The sequence below is a fragment of the Podarcis tiliguerta genome, assembly GCF_965153285.1.
Source record: "Podarcis tiliguerta genome assembly, chromosome: 1".
In the NCBI taxonomy this organism is placed as follows: domain Eukaryota; kingdom Metazoa; phylum Chordata; class Lepidosauria; order Squamata; family Lacertidae; genus Podarcis; species Podarcis tiliguerta.
The window spans coordinates 94,984,832-95,008,396 of NC_139534.1; the positions used below are offsets into that span (position 1 = coordinate 94,984,832).

The 23,565-nt window shown below is 41.2% G+C and overlaps 1 protein-coding gene across 1 annotated transcript in view; it reads right to left on the bottom strand.

The window, feature by feature from the left end:
* Window positions 1-23,565, bottom strand: part of RYR3 (ryanodine receptor 3) — a 255,484-nt gene that overhangs the window by 60,812 nt on the left and 171,107 nt on the right. The window contains exons 58-68 of the mRNA XM_083449419.1: window positions 21,549-21,664; window positions 19,950-20,017; window positions 18,997-19,118; window positions 13,771-13,875; window positions 13,168-13,217; window positions 11,963-12,023; window positions 10,797-11,035; window positions 9,042-9,123; window positions 6,141-6,271; window positions 5,133-5,450; window positions 2,842-3,082 (exon numbers count right to left, since the gene is read on the bottom strand). Of these exons, the coding sequence (XP_083305545.1) occupies window positions 2,842-3,082; window positions 5,133-5,450; window positions 6,141-6,271; window positions 9,042-9,123; window positions 10,797-11,035; window positions 11,963-12,023; window positions 13,168-13,217; window positions 13,771-13,875; window positions 18,997-19,118; window positions 19,950-20,017; window positions 21,549-21,664 (1,533 nt within the window). The remainder of the gene's footprint in view (window positions 1-2,841; window positions 3,083-5,132; window positions 5,451-6,140; window positions 6,272-9,041; window positions 9,124-10,796; window positions 11,036-11,962; window positions 12,024-13,167; window positions 13,218-13,770; window positions 13,876-18,996; window positions 19,119-19,949; window positions 20,018-21,548; window positions 21,665-23,565) is intronic.

Below are 23,565 nucleotides of genomic sequence, written 5' to 3' on the forward strand. Positions count from 1 at the left end.
TTTGTTTCTGAAAAGTATGATAGCAGCACCATAGGTAAAGGTAAAGGGACCCCTGACCATTAGGTCCAATCGTGACCAACTCTGGGTTCGCGGTGCTCATCTCGCTTTATTGGCTGAGGGAGCAGGCGTACAGCTTCCAGGTCATGTGGCCAGCATGACTAAGCCACTTCTGGCGAACCAGAGGAGCGCACGGAAACACCGTTTACCTTCCCGCCAGAGCGGTACCTATTTATCTACTTGCACTTTGACGTGCTTTCAAACTGCTAGGTTGGCAGGAGCAGGGACCGAGCAATGGGAGCTCACCCCGCCGTGGGGATTCAAACCACCGACCTTCTAATCGGCAAGCCCTAGGCTCTGTGGTTTAACCCACAGCGCCACCCACTGCAGCACCATACTGCAGTGTAAAACTGTGTGTTTCTGGGTGTTGGAAAGATGCTCACTACTCCCTTTTATTGATGGGCTAATACATCAAGAGGCATCTCTACTCAGCAGTCTCATTGGGCAATATCCAAGTAAACAGCACCACTAGCCTAAGTTCTCTGCAACTGAACTTCCTCTCCCCAGATGCCCACCACAAATATATTCTGGGAGTTCACCCAACCCTCCAGAGCAGGTTGAGAGAGCATGTGATGGACACATTGGGAGAGTAAGAAAATTTCATTGTGCAGCCAAAGTGCTTGAGTGAGCAGAACTGTTTAACTGGCTATTGCCCACTCAGTTCTATGGCACATACCTCCAAGTAAGTGTGTAGAGCAGGTGTGGGGAACTGCTGGAACTCCTGGCGTTGCTGAATTACAACTCCCATCAACCCTAGCAAGCATGGCCAATGGCCAGGGATGATGAGAGTTGTAATTCAGAATCATCTGGAGGTTCCACAGCCTGTGGAGTATTGCAGCCTTTGCAAACCTATACACATTAACCCCAAAGTAAGTTCAGTTCAACCAATAGGATTTATTTATGACATGTATCACAATTCAAAGTATAGGCAATCCTTTTTGTGTGGGGGTTATGTTCCGGACGCCAGCATGTGTCGGTGGAGTGTGTTTAAGCCCAGTCTGCCCGTTCTGGCCCTTTTTGTGACGTCTTAATGGCATTTTTGGGACGCGGGTGGCGCTGTGGGTAAAAGCCTCAGCGTCTAGGGCTTGCCAATCGAAAGGTCGGCGGTTCGAATCCCCGTGGCGGGGTGTGCTCCCATCGTTCGGTCCCAGCGCCTGCCAACCTAGCAGTTCGAAAGCACTCTCGGGTGCAAGTAGATAAATAGGGACCGCTTACTAGCGGGAAGGTAAACGGCGTTTCCGTGTGCAGCTCTGGCTCGCCAGAGCAGCGATGTCACGCTGGCCACATGACCCGAAAGTGTCTCCGGACAGCGCTGGCCCCCGGCCTCTTAAGTGAGATGGGCGCACAACCCTAGAGTCTGTCAAGACTGGCCTGTACGGGCAGGGGTACCTTTACCTTTACCTTAATGGCATTTTGGGGCTACTTCCAGGTTCAGCGCTGTCTGCACATGCACGATCACATGTCATTTGGACGCACCTAAAACAGTCATTGCCTGTATTCAATTTTCATAAAACCACCCCCCTATCTGATACAACTAGATCTATTTTGTAGCAAGAACATCTGTAGATTTCTTTGTAACAGAACTGATAGAAACTCCTGTGGCCACCTTAACGATTTGCACATTCATTTTGGTATCATCTTCCAGGGCATACAGCCCACTTTATAAGATGAATAAAGTGGTCTAGAATGTTTCTTCCCCTAGAATTATACACTGTCTCTAACACAGATATGGCCTAAGAAAAAGTTTGTGCTGTATTTAAATATGTATGTGTGCTTGTTGACGATGAATTGTCTAAACTGCCATGCAGCATTTGGATTCAAGCTTTCAAGTCAGAAAATGATTTTATACTTTCATGGGCATTGCTGATTCTTCCATTTAAATACCTTTAAACATTCATAAGAATTTTACAACACTAAAATATTCTGAACTGTAGAAATGTTACAAGTAAGCTGTATCAGGAAGCAGAGAGCAGACACGACTTAATTAAACTGTTTTTGTGGCTGTGTCATTTTTATACTCTCATTTATCTTTAACATATTTAATTCTTCTTTTTATTCTGGTACTTCACAGAATTAAAGATAATGTTAAGGCAATCATTCGCATGTTCTTTTCCCTGCCTAACCTAAATTTAGTGAAGCTTGAGGTCAGAAACATTCACTTTGTTCTACTCCTTATTGATTCTTTCAAGAAAGCAGTCTATTCTTCCTTGTGTCAGGTGTCAAAGCTATCAAACTTTCCACTTGCATTCCACTTGCTGGCATTAGTTAACACTGTTTGCTGATCCATGAAATGACCTTGAATTGTATGGCCTAGATAGGAACTATCTACCTTTCAACTGGGTCTAGGGGGACCTTTTTATTTTGTAAAAGACAAAAGATTTATACGATCTGAAGAGAAACCAGATTACCTTTGGGGCACAAGTTATGCGAAAACAAAACCATATATATTAAAAACACTACAGTCTCCTCTGTGCCTAACTTTTCTGAAGGAAACACCAACCCTGATTAAGTGCCAAGACCCCTAGAATCTCACACCACACAGCAGAGCTTGGTTGGGGTGGTCCATAACAAAATTTAGGGCAGGAGGAGGAGAGCAGTTTTGGTTTTACTATCTATTTGAATGGACTGTTGCTGTTTTAAACTAAACTAACCTTTAGGTAGTTTTCCATTTTTAGTTTTATATTATTTTATTGTTAGCAAAATTAGGAACATAAATTTTATGTTGAGGCGCAGGATATAAATACAAAAATCAATTTAATCCCCTTTAGTTACAGATTCTCCTACCTGTTGTTGTCCACATAGCGGATCAACATAGGATAAAAAGCATAAAGGTCGCGGCAAAGAACTGCAAATTCATCTAGTATGAGGAGTTCTGCTTCTTGGGTGTCCGTTTTACTGTCTGCTTTCAGTTGTTCCTCCTCCATCACTATCTTTATGGCTTTCTTCTTTAGTTTCTCCAGTGTTGGGATAAAATGACTTTTCAACAGATCCGGCCTGGCCTTGCTAATGATTGGCTGAGCATACACTATATACAAAACACATTTCTATAAATATACATTTAAACATATTTTGTTACTCTGTAAAAAGTAACAAATGCATTCATTCTAGTTTAGCTTCATATTAGCACTGTGACTGTAGACGTCAGTACAATGCAACAACAAACCATGTTTTCTTGTAATTTGCACGGGCTGACTTAAATCTTGGGCTCGTGTGCTCCCCACTCCTCTGGGGAGGAAATGTAACTTGTCTCTGTATAGGAATGACCTGAAATTTTGGATGCACCCAGAACTCACCAATTAGTGGTTTGGACTGATAATGGTTTGATATCCTGGCATGTTAACAAACTGGTTTGAACAAACCACAGTTTGGTGAGTTTGGATGCAACAGCAAATCATTGTTTGTTTCTAATGAGACACAGGAGATTTAAATCTCTTATCCTTGCATGTGATAGTGAGGGATTGTAAAAGACCAAGGCTCATGCTACTTGTGAACATAACAATAAACCATGGTTCACTGTTATATATGAACTAAGTCTAAAGTCATATCTGCCTGATTATGTATTACCTGAAAGTATACAGGCAGAAATACTTCTATATTAGGTTACACTTGATATCAAGAATTTGATGAATGTTCACATACACATATGAATGCTGACAATTCCAGCCGAGTTTTCCCCCCTACTTATCAGCAAGTGTCAATTCTAACCATTATATTTTGATGACATTCACCTGTGTATCTCTGAGTTTTTAGAAATCCAGACAATCTGTCTGGGATAATCAGTGGTCACACCTGCAGGTTGACATTCACCAAATTTCAGGTATCTCAACATATTGTAATATTGCATTTGATGGTTTAAGACAGGCATAGGCAAACTTGGCCCTCCAGATGTTCTGGGACTACAAGTCCCATCATCCCCAACCACTGGTCCTATTAGCTAGGGATGATGGGAGTTGTAGCCCCAAACATCAGGAGGGCCGAGTTTGCCTATGCCTGGTTTAAGATATGCTGTAGACTGCTTAGAGATTTGTTTTGGCTATGTAAAACAGCATAGAATTTGCTTAAATAAATAAGCATAAACATTATACATGTTTAATAAATGTATAGGAATCCTGCCTCAAGACAGGGAATTTATGTATCTGATCTTGGGTTCTTTCATTAAAAATGTTGTATATGTGAAACAGTGTACTCAGACTATCAAGTGGCTTAACCAAGCCATATGTAAGTAACCAATTGGACTGTTGGATATTTAAATGCAGTCAAACCAACAATTCATGATTTGCTAGATAGCCACATGATAGGTAGGGGCTGAGGCTCACAAAGTCTTCTTGTAAAATTTGCTAGAGAGAACTCTGCAAGACCACTCCCATTGTGCCCTGATAGGAAGAGAGAGTAGCTATATATCCTCCCTGCCTGGGCACACTCCTTTTTTGCTCTTCTCCACTATGCCAGCAACATACAACACCTGCATCTCTGAGTGCTGGGCTCTAACTGCATCAACTTGTTGTTCAGTCTTCTTAAGATGGTTCATTGAGTTTTCTTTTGGAGAACCCACAAAATGTAAAATAAAAAATGGAAACACTACAACTAAACTAGGCCTTTGTCTCAATGAAAGATGAAAGTATTTTCCTGACCGCTGTGGACCACATCTGATGCAATCAAATGAAAACCACGAGAACTCTTCATATATGTATTCATCCATTTTGTAGCATTAAAAACAGGAGAGGTCTGTGCCATAAGAGTTTTCAGGGAGACTTATATGCGCTTAACTAATGGATAGTATTTTCTCCTAGCTGTACAGATATTAAAAATTATTTCCAAACACATAATGATACCAGGTACTTGTTCAGGAATGCAGGACCCTAATTTTTGAACCAAGCATATATTATTTAGATTTTACTGAGATTTTACCATTTAACTAATTTAATAAAAGACATTGATTCTAAAATGTAAATCTGACTGTGAGAGAAAGCTTTCGTAAAGAAAGTACAACTATTGGAGAATTAATGTTTTGTTGGTGTTGACAAATAAAACAGCTCTAGTAATCAGTTGTTTAAATGAAATTTGCCACGAGGTACCTGCTATTCGCTTCATCCAAGTTGCCTCATCTATCCCCAGGTTATTGTTGATGATCTTCAAAATGTTCCCCAGTATTATGCTGAGATGCTCAGAAGTTACCATTGTGCAGCAGGGGCCAGTACTTTCAGAATTTTCAGGCCCCCTTTCCCACCAGTATGATAGATAGTTGCATAACATGGGCAAGATCACCTCAATCACGTGTGGCATTTCAGTATATCTGGCTCCAGATTCTGCCAAGCTGTTTATTTCTTTCATTAAGCCATCCAAGTGAGGGATTTCTGGACACATTTCTTCTACGGTTTCAGGCATGCCTAAAACTTCATATTATGACACATAACAATAATTTTGGGGTGGTTAACATACTTAATACTTAAAACAGCTAAAGCACGATTTAAATCATTTTACTTCCACTGTAACTCTGACAGATTCTGCATGGATACAAACATGATTCATTAGTTCCCTCTACTGTTCAATAGCAATGGTTTTTGGTTTGGTTCCATGCTTTACATGGAGCTTTTTATTAATTCCATAACACTTTGGGCCTAGCTCTCACAATCATATAATGTAGTAAACCTGTGTTTACAATGTGTACTACTTCTGATTATTGTGGAGTCACATGACTGAATGCTATGCCATTTAAAAAATCTACACAAAGCAGGATGTTGTGGCATAAATGATTGTGCTGCCAGAATATTACGTGCCAGAAAAACAATAACATGTTAGCAACTAAAGTACAGTTGAACAAAAGATGAGCATGATCCTTTAAAGATGGTTTTAAGTTTACTGCATTCTGTGAAAGTAGATTAAATCGGCATGAAGCAATTGAAAAAGGTTTTAATGTTATTATTATTTCATTTATGAATCACCAATTGTACCTTGAAGCAATATAATAAAAAACATATGGAACAATTGGAAATTAAAAACAATTAAAAACAAACAATTACACAAAACAGTTTAAAGCAATAACAGCACACACTCTAAAATCAATTACAGAGTACTGTACTTACTAGCTCTTTCTCTTGCAGTTTTTGTGTTGAAGACAGACAGGGGATTGTAAGGATTGAGAGAAGGTTCAAGAAAGGCTACTGGAATGGCAGCTGCAAGAGATGCTAAGCACTCACCAAGAGCCGGACGTTGTCTGTAAACAAAAGAACGCTATCAGTTCTTTCACAATACATCTGAAGTAAAAAACCAACCCCACAATATATCTGAAGTAACTATTTTCAAATCCAATTCACACATTACATTTATTCTACCAGTAGCAAGTTTCGGTTTGCAATGTTTTCTTAACAGTCCTTCCCTATCAAAAATGTTTCCAAATTAGATAGTCTAATTGGGTAGCAAATATATTTAAATCTGGAAGGCAATGTCATGTTCAACGACATCTTGTGGAGAATCAAAAGTAACAGTTGAAGAAATTGTTTTCCTTGAGCAATAGATGAAGCCACACTCTCAGGGACCAAATTTCAAGTCATAATCTTAGTTGGCACAGGCAGGTTTCTGTACCTTACAGTATTCAATACTAGTAGTAACCTTTTAGAATGAATAGATTGATTTATTTTGATCAAATTAATAAACCAATTGTATATTATTTGATTTGAAATCTGGTGGCAAGGGGAGGAAACTGGATTCATTATTATTGATTGATATTTTGTTTGTACTGATTTCCACAGAAAATAGACGGGAGTGAGGTCAAGGGTGCAGGGCTGGCTTCAAGTTAATGGGTGCCCTTGGATGCAGTATCAATAGGTCCCATTGGCCCTTCCCTTTCCTCCACAAAACTCACCCATCCCTTTTATCCCCACCAATTATCACTAACCGGCTACTGCAAAAGGTGTGCACATTGAACATAGATTTAATCTATCATGATCAGTCACCACCTTTTTGAAACTCATTGCCACTGGACTCCCACATTATAATTTTCTCCTTTATATACCTGTAAACCAAGATTTCATGTATCTGAAAAGTGGACTTGACTCCATGATAACTTCTGTCATAACAAAATCGTTGATCTTTAGTATGCCACAACAACACACTTTGTTGCTTTAAAATAGTGATTAAAGAATTATTGGCCCAGAAATTCAGTACCAGAGCTGGATAGAGCACAGTCTTTCCACACACAAAATTCCCCGCCTAGTTAGTCAAAGCTTTCTACATTTCAGCAGTATAATTTTGATGATCACAATCTTACACTGTTGAGGGTCAGAAAATCTCAAATTGAGTAGTCCCTTTAAAATATTTTAATCACTTGAGGATAATGTCAGCCAATTTAACCAGAATGTGAAATCAACTCAGAATTGGGGAAAAAACCCTTACGGAAATAATTCCTTAACATCAGCAGTTAATGCAGAAGATTATTTTTTTTTAAAGTTTTAACTGCACTTATAAGTTGCTTTACAAAAAGTAAAATGTTCAGAACATCTAGGAAGGAACCTCATTAAGCAGTTAGATGCAGGGGAGAGAGATAATAATAATAATAGATGGCCTAATATGATCTCTTTCATTGGGTGTGGGGCTTGTCAAACTGAAGAGGGGAAAGAGAAAACCTAAGCAGTTTAAAAAAACCCAAAACCTTTCTATCTCAATCGCGGGGATTCGAACCGCTGACCTTCTGATAGGCAAGTCCTAGGCTCTGTGGTTTAACCCACAGCGCCACCTGCGTACCTTACCCAATGATTAAAGTGGGAATCAAAGGCCGTCACTAGGGGGAAATAACCCTGCTCTGAATCACACTGGGCTGGTGCAGAATCCAGGAGACCCTACATGGCAGCCCCTGCCATTTTCTCCTGGGGGAAGGAAACCAGCTGTGCCTCCTACTTGTCAAGAGGCCATTATAAAGCCAGCACTAGGGGTGCTTCCAAGGAGGAGGCGGACCTGGCCTCCAAAGAACGTACTGCAGCCATTGCTGCCGCTGCGGCGGAAACAGCAGTGGACAATGCATTCTGTGGAGGTCAGATCTGCTGCCTCCTGAGGTGGCCGCTTCACCTTGTCTCACGGGTGGGCCAGCCCTGACTTACAGGCAGGCAATACTGGTACGTTTAAGGCTTTAAAGCATTTCCAAGCACATTTAACAGGCAGCCACGTGGGAGCTGAAGGCATGGCAGCACTTGTTTACACACCATGTTTGGTCCCAGCTCTTGGTAGGCCCTGCTGAGTGATTGGCAAGTGGCCTGTTCCCTACGTGGCCCACTCTTGGAGCCCGGCAAGCAAGGGTGGTCTACCATTGCATTCTCTTCCCTGACAGTCACCAATGTACTCAATATGTAGGAGGGAGTCCTGTGACCACCACAATTGTGTGAATTTCCACTTACAAGCTAATACTGGCAAACTGTTCTGCCTGTCTCATTTTAGCCACCATTTATTTTGTCTGGATTTGTATGCCCCCCCACTTCAGTTTTTCACAACTGATATTTAAAAAATTGCACACACACTGGTGTTCTGAAAAACTCCAGAGCAACATTTCACTGAAACATTTCTGGCTTCCAGTGAGCCAGGAGTGGCTATCGAGCCAAAGGCTGCATTGACCCATGGACAACCTGGGATGGGGAGGAGCATGTAAAAGTGGGTGTGGCTGAAGTGTAAAAGGGGGCATGGTGAGAACTGCAGGCCTCAAGGCTGCCTTCTAAGAGCCTTTCCCAATACATTCTGAATACAAGAAGGGAGGTGGACACACCAACTACCTTTGGAGCAACCAAATTTCCTGCCTTCGAGCAGTAGGACAAACACAGTCCCACTAGGAAGTGCCTACTGCCCAGTGGAGAATACAAGGTATTTTTAGCTTGCTTGTAAGGAAATGCTTCAGCTACCAAAGATTACTGGTGTGCTTTATAGAGGCACAATCACTCTTAACTCAGCAATATGCTTAGAGCAACTTTTCATAGTGTATTCAGCTTTTTTCTGTTAAGTACCTTTCAACATAAATGTTCTTTCCAGTTCCAAGAGAGTACAGGCTACAAAGAATTCTGTAGCATGATACTTGGACATCACCTACTGGGGGAAAGAAAAGAAAAGAAAACACTTATGTTCAGCTACGTCATATTTTAAAATTGAATGTTTTGACCTCTTTATACAGTTTACCCAAACAACAGCCAATTGTTGTATATAGTACTCTCCTAATGCTTTATTCAATTTTATATAATTTTCTAAATAAAATTGTGGTGGTGGACTCTCCTTCCTTAGAGGTTTTTAAGCAAAGGTTGGATGGCCATCTGTCAGGGATGCTTTAGTTGAGATTTCTGAATTGCCAGCGCTTGTGGTCCCTTCCTACTCTACAATGATATGATTATACCAAAGCAGCCATTTTGGCTGGATACAAAGGTCATGTAATCAGAATTCTACTCACAGGAAGAGAGTTTCTATCCTCCCCTCACAGAAGGGGAAGGTGGTTTTCATTGATTTGCTCTTTTCCCTGCATCCCACTGAAAACTTGCCCCTTAAGATTAGGGGGCTCACTGGAACAGAAGGTTGTAGATGGGAAAGATAACTGATAAAAATTCCATTCCTTCCATGAATGGAGGCCTGTGATGGATCAAAGACTCTAGGATTCATGGAAGACATGCCATCCAATATGTTCCTGGACTTAACAAAATTTTAAAATTGAACTGCTGTCTTAATTAATCACAAGGCCCATCTCTCTCTCTCTCTCTCTCTCTCTCTCTCTCTCTCTCTCTCTCTCATCCCACACAGTCCCTATGAACCTGATGTAAAAGACTTTTGGATCAGTGGGTGTCTTTTAATTAACTTCAAACAGTCATGGCCCCTGTGAACCACACAGAAGATAGGATATCAGTCTCCACCAATGCCTGGTGTATTTCAGTGCAGCATTGATGTAAGACCCTTTGCCCAGGAAAAGTACTTAATGAGGTTGACAACTATTCCCTCTGTTTTTAGCAACTGAATAACAGGCAAAGCTTCAACAGGCAAACTTCCCACCCTTCGCTGCATCCTATTCTGGGACAAGCTGCATCACTTGAATGTCTGCTGCAGGAGACCTCTCAGACAACATGTGACAATCCTCCATAAATAAAATGGAAGTACAGACCACTTAGAATGAAAATCTAGCAACATTCAGGAGGCTACTGTTAATTTATCCCTGAATGAAAAAAAATCCCTGTACAGTGGTACCTCAGGTTACATACGCTTCAGGTTACAGACTCCGCTAACCCAGAAATATTACCTTGGGTTAAGAACTTTGCTTCAGGATGAGAACAGAAATCGTGTTCTGGCGGTGCGGTGGCAGCAGGAGGCCCCATTAGCTAAAGTGGTGCTTCAGGTTAAGAACAGTTTCAGGTTAAGAATGGACCTCCAGAACAAATTAAGTTCTTAACCTGAGGTACCACTGTATTCATCACAAAGGGCTCAAAATTTATTAATACATGAGGCTGGAAGCATATTAGCTGCCATATACGGTAGTTTCCATTGAATCTATGTATTAAAAATGAAAATATAATGCAACTAATTTCAGATTTTGCCATAGCTCATAGTATATTAGAGTAAATAAAACAGTAAGTTAAATGCACACTTCTAAAAGAGCAAACATGGTTTCAGCTTCAGTTGAGTGCAAAGCCCTGACCCATTTTGGAATGAGCAGTGGAATTCTCATCCATTCCTAGTTACAACTGAAACAATATCTGAAAATCAAAGAGAAAACTGAGAAGACTTACATAGCAAATCGGTGCCAAAATGATGCTGAGCAACATGTTCAAAAATTGATGTTAGAACAGGCAACAATGCCACTGTTGTATAGTTGATATTCTGTGAGACCCCTTTAATCTGTGTACGGGAATGGGTAAATTTTCCAAGTTTAAGATTTTCTGATGTCTTCTCCAGATCTTCAGCTGCATTTTCAAAGAAGGCACGCAGTCCTGCTTTAACCAGCTCTGAACCTGATTTCATGACGGTTCTACAGGGCAATTTATAGAGCGTCACTTAGAAATCAAATGCCTATAATTTTCCATAGCAAATCTAGACTTCCTCAATTAATGTCTGTTTCTTTGAGATATGGGTGTCTACATTGACCAGACATAGACCGTAATTACATGGCTATTCAACAGTTCTGACTAAGCACGCTAAGAAACTATGTGGGAAATTATGGCGAGGAAGCTAATTTTAGCGCACTTGCACCAAGTCCTATAATGGTGAGATTATTTACCCTGGTGCTATGAAATGAGACTTACTTCTAGTAGGCTTCTGCACAGGGATACCAACATTACACATATATCAGGAAAAGAGGCTTGCCTCTGCTTCTCAATTATTGCTCAGTGTGGATTTGCAGATTCTTTCTCAGACTCAGATGCCACCTAGGGGCGCTGGTTGGGAAATAGCGGAGGCACTCCTGCTTAGATTGCAATTGCTAAAAAGGATAGATTAGTAAAGCTGAAGTGAACTACTTTTAAAAACTGCAATTTTATAACCATTTTTAATCATTTTCTACTTTTGCTTTTGAAATTTACCTCTACAGAAAATGAAAATAGCACCAAGCCTTAAGTTTTAACGATGAATTTTAAGTATTGCAAAATTCACCACTTTTACACCTTGCTTTCAACTAAACCTCCTGACCATACAATCTACAGATGTCTACTCAGAAGTCTACTCAGAAGTAAGTCTCCTCAAATTCAGTGAGCATATTCGCCAATATGTATAGGATTACAGCCTAAATTGAACAGTATATGGTATATGTTACTACATAGCTTTCAAGAAAAATGTTCTGCTGGGAAGTAAATAATTTGGTTACAATAATTCATTTTTTTGGGGGGGGGGATATTTTTGGAAAAAAATCTTTGGGTGAAATAGTATTCACATATAAGATTGATAAAAGGAGTAAACTTACCTTGTGTCTAGTGTCTGAGCTAAGATGTGTAGGCAGCTAACCATTGTAGCAGCATCACTACCTATTCAAAATGAATGGGGAAATGTGTTGCTCTTTTAAATTCTCTTTTTAAAAAGGTAAAATAAAAATTAATACATTTATTGAACATACTTATGCTGGGGAAATCTAATATATTATTCTTTTAACAAAAGTTGGAATCTTTGTTAATTTTTCTTCTTACAACATCTAATTATCAGATTAACGGATAGCATGTAGACTGCCCTTTCTACTTGCCTTATATATATATTTCCCCCCATTCATAATTTACTTGGATTTCTTTGATTAGAGAACTGCCAATCAGAAAATATCTAGAGTGTTCAGGGGAACCAAAAATCCAAAAGATTAGAAGATGTGCAGAATGTGCACCTGTGCCTTGCACCTTTAAGGCTCCAATCTGTGGTCTAATGCCTCAGTAGAAGGGAGCTGGATCTCACCCATGCTCCTTCTCAGCTCTGAGCTATGATTGTCTCAAAGAGAAGCTTCAGAAGTCTTTCTTCCTTGGCATTTCCCTTCTTCAGCCTCTTCTAAGTGGCTCTCCCATATTTCCCTCCACTCCCTCCCTTCACACTTGTGAGTAAGGACCTCACTCATGAGTAGTACATAGTCATAGCTCCTGGCTGAAAAAACATTTATGGGGAAAAATGTATCTGAGTTGAAGCCAAAAGGGTTTAGGTAATGGTGGGAGCTCCACCAAAGAAACTCACAACCACGACCACCCATAGCATCACTCTGCAAATTATCAAGTTTCTGTGCAGTTTGTGCAAGGATAGTATATTGTACTTAGCAAGATGCTACGATTGCTCCTCCACAACATACTAAAATTTCTCTTCCAGTATCTACTACTTTGCATGATATTATCACGCTCTTCTACATTTGCTTAAATATATTATTGATAACACCGTAGTCAGAAAACAAAGCAGATATATGTTGATACAGAAGCAGGAAATGGGACTCGTAAACAATTTTACAGAATTGTCCCAGGGTATGACAGCAGGAGAGATTGAAAGGACACTACAAAGGGACAGTTCAGGGATACTTTATCTTAAAAAAAAAAAAAAATCCTTTTCATGATTACTAGCTAAAAAGCAGTCAACAATTTCTCATCAACCCAGAAATATCCCAGACAACTTGTGATGATAACTTAATGAAAATCTTTCTTAACTTACCAAAAAGTGAAATCCTATGTCTAACAAGAGCAGCAAGTTTGCAGAAAAGGCTAAAGCCGAAAAGAATGCAAAACAGCAGGAAAAATACAGAGGGGTTAAAGATTTGTTTAGATAATAAATTAATACAGTAGTGAGGAGCAACTGTGAGAATGGGAGATGTGAAACAAAGATACAAAGTATGTTTTGAATTAAACAGAAGCTGAGTTTGATAATAACTGCATTTAGAAATTATTTTCTATACATCTAGGGGGAAAGTGAATACTATTCTAAAAAAAATTAAATTTTCTTTCACAAATAAACTCTTTAACCACTATATATGTTATGTAACCAAATCATTCTGTAATGGTCATTTCTTTTTGAAGGTACAAAATAAAAGAACTTAAGAATGTGAAAAAATACAGAATTCAAATTTAAAAAAAAAATGATCACAAATAACAGTTATGTTAAAGCATTGCTACATAAGGTTATGGCACCAGGGGAAAAAACAACTTATATTTTCTGCTTCATCAGTTCTACTCTTAGCAACCAAATAGTAAGCAAGACAAAATGAAGTTGAGAAGATAAAAGTCATCAGAAGATAATGGAAATAATTATTGGACTTACTTATGAGGGCTCTTTCTTGTCATGGAAAGGAGAACATCCTTTGATGGCTGACTCCTCCCATCCATTTCAAGAAGGCAGGACTTCCAGAGGCTTCTGGAATCTCTGCTGGGAGGAGGAAACCTCTCAGTTTTGGAGGCTTCCAACAGCTGAGGAACAAAAGATCATCTAACCAGAAATAAATGACTATTATTAAGTTCTAATACTGCAACTTTAGTTAACTCCACCAGGACTAGAGGTCATTTCAAGATTCTAGTGTGAAATAATGCAGGATGTCCTCATTTTCATGACCAGAAAGAACCCTCAGGATAAGCAATGTTTTCCGAGGTCATGCAAGGATATCCTTCAAATTAATGTTAAGCACGAGAACCCATCAAGAGGTGAGACCTAACTTCAATACATCTGTGATAGGATTCTTTACTCAAATTGTGCTTCAGTGAAGGCATCTATACAGAAGTAGGTGTACTGAGTGCCCATCCCGCAGCTCCTCTTCAGATATGAGATAATGGTGGGTTAGTAATCAGAGCAGCTATGGTGCCTACCCTCAATGTGCCAAAATACCTCCTGGTGGCTTAAAAGGTAATTAGTATACTAATGTCATACAGTCTTTGAGGAAGAGAGGCACATATATCTTTATTTAGAGCATCACACTACTCCAGGGAACATGGAGTCCAAAGCCGCATATTTAGAATTGCTCTAGAAATCTTTCTGTCCAAGAAACTATGGAAGAAAATAAACAAGGAATCTGAAGTCCAATTACTTATTTAGTAAATATTGTTCTCCATAAATACATATTGAGTATCCAACATGTATCCAACGTAAGCCAGCCTCTCCCTCCCTCCCCCCCCCTCTCTCTTGTGGAATGAGTTAGGGGAAAAATAGGAGAGAACCAATTCCTGCATTCTGTGGGACAAATTACTTTAGGGAATCACAGAATCATAGAATTGTAGAGTTGGAAGGGACCCCAAGGGCCATCAAGTCCAACCCACTGCAATGCAGGAATCTCAGCTAAAGCAAGATTTCATAAATCTTCTAAATAAAGACATCAGTGCCTGGGTTCCTGAAAGGCAAGAGCATACAGCTAAGACATCCTTCCTGCCACCAGATATTTCTAACTGCCACCAGGAACTATACTTTCAAGGTCAGGAGTAGAGCCTGATGGAAGAATTATATGAAGAGAATATATGCACTGGAAGTAGACTAATTAAACAGACCATTTTCAAATTTTGCTTATTGTGTGCTTATTGTGTGAGTGTCTCGGCAGGTGTAGCATCAGATCATAGCCCCTGTGAAAGTTCTGCATTAAAAATCTCAGTAAATGAGGGACATTAGTCTTATTGAGGGCCACCTTCTTTCTTTGGCTTAAACAGCTTAAACACACTTTATAGAAGTTTTTAGGTTTGATTGGATATCTTTTATGAGAAGCCACAATTATATTAATTATTGAACGAGCATATCCTAGCCCATTTAAATTGTAAAATTTTCATGCAACGAGGCAAAGCTAGGCTGGATCTAAATATTACATTGGACATTATGGGAATAGGTCCATCAACAATAATAGAAGCTGTTGATCTGATTTTGCAATTTTCTTAAGCTTCCAGAACTTTGGTCTGCTCAACAGAAAAAGGCAACAACGACCTCCTTGGCACACAGTTCTTTCTTATACAAATTTCCAAAAGACTGGACATCAGGCTGAAGGGTGAGTAGTTAACGGTTCCCACATGTAGAAGAAATATTAAAGTTTCCCATTGGTAAAATATGGCATCAAACAGAATTTTGTCTCTACTGCTGCTTAGTTCTGGCTAGTGGCTATATTTTACTATTAATACCTGATAGGTCAAAATTAGCTAGCTCAAAAAGGAACTCTATGATTGCAAAATGAGTTCTGACTCCTTATGTTAACCTTCTGCTTCTCCTTATTTAGGAAGAGATAACATAGGCTTTTAAACTTCATTTTAGTTGGTGCATCATTCAGGAAATCACCAAAAAGCTTAGCACCCCAAAATAGGGTGGGCTTTAGATTAGAAGCTAGCAATCCGCACTCAATTGATTAACAGAGCAATCCAAACTCCTGGTCCACCCTGCTGGGAAGGTGTCCCTCTGCCCAGTCCTGCCTGCCTTCTTCCTCCACTTGGGAGTTGACACAGCGGATGAGCATTCTTCCTAGGCAAAACAAGCAGCAGGCTATGGAAGCTAGTATGCCGCTCCAACAAACTCTGGATTAGACTGAAAAAGGGAGTTTATATTAGTAGCTCATGGTTGACACCAGCTTTCGACAAAGGAAGGTGGTGACCTTCCAGTGCTCTGAGGTTCGTATTAATCAAGTACGCAGTTTAAAAAGCTGTAGGAGAATGGCTGGATTAAGAAACCCACCATTATTCAGTCTCCCCCCTTCCTGGGGGGCAGTTTAAATGTCCCCTGGATTTCCCTCTTCAGTAAGATCTATACACCTGTCTGAGATGTCTTCCCCCAAACCTCCTGTAAAAAGGAGCATGGTGGATTCATCACAAGGACTACATTAACAGTAGGTAGACTGTACCCATAGGGAGAACAATTCCGTTTACAGTTATCTATAACTGTCTCCATGGTATTAGATCTAAAGGAAAAGCACAATTCATCAGTCTTCAAAGAGTGAAGCTGTCAATTCCTTTGATTTTCATTGCACTTCATTTCTTATTTTTGTCAGACACCTTTTTCATTGCTCAGACAACCACTCTCTATACCCAGGACAGAACGATTTGCCATCAATAATGGATGGCAGTAGAAGTCAACACTTAAGATTTTACCCGCTGATCAAGGATGGTGAATCTGCGGCCCTCCATATGTTGCTGGATATAACTACAGTCTTCTCTATGGCCATCATGGTTGGGGCTGATGGGAGTTGCAGTCCAACAACATTCAGAGGGTCACGTGTTGCCCATCTCTGCCCTAGATGCTGAGATGCTTTTAGACACAAGTGGAATAAATCAACCCTCCCGAATTGGATCCAGGCAGCTCCTGGAGGGATGTCAGAATGTCAACTTCTTTTGTATGTGGCTGAATACTCTATCACCTCTTCAGCAGTGAGGCCCAAAACAAACAAACAAAAACCTAAGATAGAAACTTTGCTAACCAGCTAAAACTAGTCATGGGGAAGAGTCAAGAAAACAGCAACAACCCATACCTTGGAAAGTAATGGATACCATGCTACCTCTAGGCGAGGATGGACAATATTTGAGAGGGCTCCCTCTCCCAACAGAGGTTCTGGAAGCCTTTGGAACCTCTGAATCTTTGAGGTAGATAGGAGGACTCACCACAAGGATGTCCTCCTTCCATGAGCAAAAACCAAAACCATGAATAAACAACAACATAGGATTCTAAAGAATAAATAATACCAGGAAAGATTGGATAGTATTTTAATGGACTTACAAACAGAAAGTGAGAAACCAAAAGCAACATATTTGCATTTTAGAAAAATGTCTGATAAAGTGTTCTATATATAATACTGAACATGAGCAATAAAATCAGTATATTGTGAATGAAAACACTTAGATAAAATTTGAGAATTATATCCAGATTAAAACGTCGCTGAAAGTGAAACGTTTGGAAAAATCTTATTTAGTATCTTAAAAAAAATCTATTTAGAAAACAAAAAAAAACAAACCTATCTCCCCCCAGAATAATAATTTGAAGGAAAGGCAAGAGAATCAGTCAGAAAATCAATAATGTAGAGAAATAAATAAAAATGACAGAATTCTTAACCAGCAAGAAAGGGGCTTAAAAGGAGTTTTACTTCTTTTTGTAATTACATTTCTAACCAAATTGACACAAAAGATATGTATATAAAGTTATTCATGTTATTTTTCATATTATTGTTCTATTATCAGCATCACAAGAGTGTAAGGTGACTGTATGAAGAGGCACATGTGTGACCACTCAATGTAGACGAATATAATAATAATAATATAATAATAATAATTTGTACCCCGCACATCTGGCTGGGTTTCCCCAGCCACTCTGGGCGGCTTCCAACAAAGATGAAAAATACATTAAAAGGGCTGCCTTCAGATGTCTTCTAAATGTTAGGTACCGTATTTTTCGCCCTATAGGACGCACCGTCCCATAAGGCGCACCTAGTTTTTTGGGGGGGAAATAAAGGGAAAAAATTATTTCCCCCCCAGGCGCGGGGTTGGGGAAGCCCGAGCTTCCCCCGACCCCAGCCCCCAAACAGGCAGCTCTCTGCAAGCCGTGGGAGCCCAGTGCTGGCTCCCGCTGCTTGCTGAGAGGTCCGCGAAGCCTGGACACGCTGAGCTCAGCGCGCGCAGGCTTCAGCATGCAGGCACCTCTCTGCAAGCAGCGGGAGCGCTCCCGCTGCTAGCGGAGAGGTCCGCGAAGCCTGGACGCGCTGAGCTCAGCGCGCGCAGGCTTCAGCATGCAGGCACCTCTCTGCAAGCAGCGGGAACGCTCCTGCTGTTTGCGGAGAGGTCCGCGAAGCCTGGACACGCTGAGCTCAGCGCGCGCAGGCTTCAGCATGCAGGCACCTCTCCGCCAGCAGCGGGAGCGCTCCCGCTGCTAGTGGAGAGGTCCGTGAAGCCTGGACGCGCTGAGCTCAGCGCGCGCAGGCTTCAGCATGCAGGCACCCCTCCGCCAGCAGCGGGAGCGCTCCCGCTGCTAGCGGAGAGGTCCGTGAAGCCTGGACGCGCTGAGCTCAGCGCGCGCAGGCTTCAGCATGCAGGCACCCCTCCGCCAGCAGCGGGAGCGCTCCCGCTGCTAGCGGAGAGGTCCGCGAAGCCTGGACGCGCTGAGCTCAGCGCGCACAGGCTTCAGCATGCAGGCACCCCTCCGCCAGCAGCGGGAGCGCTCCCGCTGCTAGCGGAGAGGTCCGCGAAGCCTGGACGCGCTGAGCTCAGCGCGCGCAGGCTTCAGCATGCAGGCACCCCTCCGCCAGCAGCGGGAGCGCTCCCGCTGCTGGCGGAGAGGTCCGCGATGCCTGCATTCGCCCCATAGGACGCACCCAGATTTCCCCTTCATTTTTGGAGGGGAAAAAGTGCGTCCTATAGGGCGAAAAATACGGTAGTTGTTTATCTCTTTGACATCTGATGATATAATTAAAATACAAGTTTGGATTATTTTAAAAAAACTGGCTAGAGTTATAAGGATATATGAAATAAATATTTTAAAGAGCCTAATACCTTTATTATATCATGATTTTTCCAGTGTCATAGACTGTATTTTTTCTTACTTACATACCTTGCTACCATTTCTTTTTCTTTATTTGAAGCATATCCACTACTGCTGAGTGGCTTAGTTGTGGAGGAGAGGAAATACAGGCAATGGTTGGTAAAATACTGGTCAACTAGTGGAAGCAGAACCTAGGGAATTCAGATAAAAAGTTTTAGCTTTAACTTGTAAAAAGGATAAAGCTAACATTTTTTAAAGCGAAGTTTAAAAGTTTACAGTTTAACTTTTAACTTGTTAATTAACTAATTAATTCCCATGATGGCATTTATTCTTTTTTCAGTCCATATCTTACTTTACACCCTTCCTTCATACCTCTCCACTTTCTGTTCCTTATCTACCCGCCATCTTTCTCGGTGTTTAGTGAGGTTTTAATCCCAGACAAAATGAAAATTCTCTCTCACAGAAATCAGACGGCAACCGGGGTGGTTCTTCAGTCTGAATGAATAGAACACAACCTATTTTGGATGAGGTTTCACTCTCCTTGAAGAAGAAGGTGAGCTGCTTGAGGGTACTACTGGATCCTACACTGTCATTGGAGGTAGAAGGGTCCCTCCATCGCTGCTTTACTTAAACTTCCACCATTGTTTTAAACCACCACTATTCCCCTCTTGGTGTCCCTCCCTTCTTGCTCCCATGCCATGGCCACTGCTGTTGTATAACCTGCCTTCACTTTGCCCTCCAACCCTGCCTCATCATCATCTAAATCCAAGACTGTGATGAGGCACTACAAATCTTCCAATGCAGGCTGCATGATGGCAGCCCTACATCGAGAGAGGGAGAGGGAGAGGGAGAGAGAGAGGGAGGGAGGGAGAGAGAGAGAGAGGGAGAGGGAGCCTTAAAGCACTAACCAATTTTCAATTTATTTGGGTTTCTTTACAAAATCTCAACATTAATACATACTATATTCTTGCATTACTGTGAAAGTTAAAGTAGTTCATTTGTTTTTTAATGTAACAACTCACTTTGGCAAAGAACTTAATTTCTTGGTCATGTGGTGATTTCTCAGTTTTTCCACTGGTGACAATAGCTTCTGGAGAGAAACAATAAAATGGTAAATAACACTAGGCAAAAATATCAATTTACATCTTCCATGGGCTTTTGAAATACATGAAGTCAAAATTTCAGAAGCACCAACTATACAGGAACAGAAGAGGCAACTATGTGCTCCTATTCAGTGGTCATCTCCATTTAGGCAAACGTGATAAATGATAAAGCTGCTTAAGATCTTGTGGACACTGAAGGTGAAGTGAGAAAGTCCATCTGTGTGCACTCAACTCCTATTTCTGAAGCTTCCCCCCCCCCAAAAAATAGTTTCTTTTTTTCTTTTCTTTTTTTGAAATGGTTTTTCTTTTAAGTACTGCTTCATTTATGTGAAGCACAAATAACTTTTTGGCATCATGTAATCACAGTGGGGGAATCACTGGAACAGGCAAGAACAAACCCAAGAGATATTTTTTAATGACAGATTTTGGGAGAGTATTAGGGTGCCTCTTTTTAGGGCCCATAAGTTACAGGTTTGGCAAAAAGAACTATTGGATCACCTGAAGTATAGATTTAGGAGTGGGATGCTGGGGACAGTGGATTGGGTAAATCCTCTCACATGACCACAGGCCATCATCATCATCATCATCATATATTTTGCTGTTTTTATAATGTTTTAACCTTCTCTTAATTTTATGCTTCTTACTGAATTTTGTTGTTTTAATGTTGTAAAACACTCTGGAATCAATTGATAAAGTATGGTATACAAATTTCAAAAATAAAAATTGCACTTGGGTGGCCATACTAACTCAAATGGAGAATCAGTAGCATGCCTAACTTCACCCTCCTGTTCTCCACACTATTCAACATTGCTTTGAAAGGAGCTTCTTAAATGTGAAGTTAAGGGTAAGCGAGCATCCCTTTTTTCTTTCTTGAAAGACATGTGTGAACACAAAAGACCACAAAGCTCGTGTGTACATAATTCCCTTGAAGTTGCTTGGCCAGCATCTTCACCCACCATCAAAGCTTCTCTCTTCCCTCCTGAGGCAGAAGATGGGGAAGTAGAGGCAGCAGTTGAAAAAGCTCCAAGCACCCTTGTCCCTCCTAGGAGCAGCATTCTGTAGGGAAACTAGTGCTGAGGACCCTTTCTTCTGTTGGAAAGAGCACAGAGTGATCTTTTCTCACTGGGGACTCTGCATTAACAGTTTGTGTGCTATCCCTTTGAGAAAAAAAGCACCATGTGGCTGGGACTGGCATTTTCTGCAGGACATTCACTCTGGACAAGGGATGTTTCCTCAAAGGGAAAGCCATATTAAGGGTGCCTGTCATGGCCACCTCTCCTTTCCCCTTCTCTTGCCCAGATATGTGCGGTGTGGTGGGTTCAGGAAGACAGGGTGGACAGAGGCTGCCGTGGATGCTCAGTTTGCAGGGTCAAGCAGGCTGCAAACACTTCTGCAAAGCAGGTAAGGATCAAAATCCTGCACAGTCCATGCCACTTCACAAGGAAATGACAACAATAGGGAAAGTAACCAAATTAAGGTAAAATCTGCCTTTCTGATTAGTAGACTACAGAAACTTACCTAAATGTGCAATGAATTCTTGAGCAGAGTCAACGTATTTGAGAATCTTCTTCAGAAATTTATAGGCAAACCTCTTTTCCATGGATGAAGCATCCATCTCCATGCCACTTAAGCCTCTAGTAAAAAGAAGCATGTTTGCTTAATATTAATGACTTCAAGCTGAGCTACTTTATCATATTGTACATGTTACTTTAGAAACATTATTTGAAATGGCCCATTTTTTAGGATTGCAGCTTCTAAGTGGGAAAAGGGGACCATTCATTTACCATAAATGTATTTTTGAGGGAGCCCTAAAATGCCGAACTGAAAATGTTGACCTGCATAGGTAAAGCTGAGAAACTATCAATGTTTTCGATTTGGGTGGATTGGCACATGGACATCGGCCTTGGTGAAATCTGCTGAAGCCAGGTAGTTATGCCTCCCAAAGGGAGAGCAACGTTTCCATACAAAAAATTCAGTATGTTACAAACTTGTTCAAGAACTTCAAATCCAGTATCACCTGCCAAGTGCCTCCTTTCTTTGGAACAATAAACACCTGAAAACCTCTGTTCTGAGGTTACTTGTTGACTGCAGCTACCTGAAGAAGATGACCTATGGCCGCTTGCATCAATTCTTGTTTCTCTGGATTTCTGAATATCATGTGAAGTGACTTGGCAGAAGGGTTTGAAATTCTATCCAATATCCTTAACATAATTCTTCACCCAGTGATGAAATTTGCTTGCTTCTCACCTGGTAGCAACATGAAGCAACCCACACCCCCAATGGTGGCTATGGAGGATCAAAATTGATTTTGCTGCATTCCTCCTCTGGATGGTGTAACATCTGGGAATCCTGAACTAGGCTGCTGCTCTCAGACTGAAATCTGGACTACACCTGGGAAGGAAAACTGGGCCAAATATCAAGGTCTCTGCATCCAGATTATAAAGGTAAAGGTAAAGGTACCCCTGCCCGTACGGGCCAGTCGTGTCCGACTCTAGGGTTGTGCGCCCATCTCACTTAAGAGGCCGGGGGCCAGCGCTGTCCGGAGACACTTCCGGGTCACGTGGCCAGCGTGATGAAGCTGCTCTGGCGAGCCAGCACCAGCGCAGCACACGGAAATGCTGTTTACCTTCCCGCTATAAAGCGGTACCTATTTATCTACTTGCACTTAGGGGTGCTTTCGAACTGCTAGGTGGGCAGGAGCTGGGACCGAAAGACGGGAGCTCACCCCGCTGCGGGGATTCGAACCGCCGACCATGCAATCAGCAAGCCCTAGGCACTGAGGTTTTACCACAGCGCCACCCGCGTCCCTTATCCAGATTATAAGGGATGACAAATCTGATATGGGTGGTATCATTAAAACAAATTTTGCTGTTTCATTACTGGAGTTCAGAAGGCATGACCTTCTTCTTACCTTTCAATATATAACTCAGAGCCTCTTCACCCAACAATTTCTTCCCAACATATGGAGCTCAGACCAGATGTCAATTTGCATCTGTCTCTCAATGACAGAGCCATAGGATGCATCGAGCCACAATCTCACTAACAGGGAGGAACTGATCGACAGTACTAGGAATCTTGGGAAGAAGTAATCACACCCTCTTGGGTTTCATGATACGGAGGCAAGGGGAAGCTGAGTGTAGCTGGACATGCACTCTGGACTTTAAGAAGGCCAATTTCAAAAAACTGAAAGAACTACTGGGAAAGGTCCCATAGTCAAAAATACTCAAAGCGAAGGGAATGCAAGATGGATGGGAGTTTCTTATAGGTGAACTACTGAAGGCACAAATGCAGACAATTCCAACAAGTAAGAAAAGTGGGAGGCATCTAAAGAATATGGTGTGGCTTCATAAGGAGCTTACAGATGAGCTGAGATTTAAGAAGGGCATGGAAGAGAGGTTCAACCATGAAGGAAGAGTATACATGAGTAGCCAACAAGGTCATGTGGGCCAAAGCTCAAAATGAGCTCAGGATTGCAAGAGAGGTTAAAAATAATTGGGGAAAGGTTTATTTGGCTATGTTCAAAGCAAGAGAAATA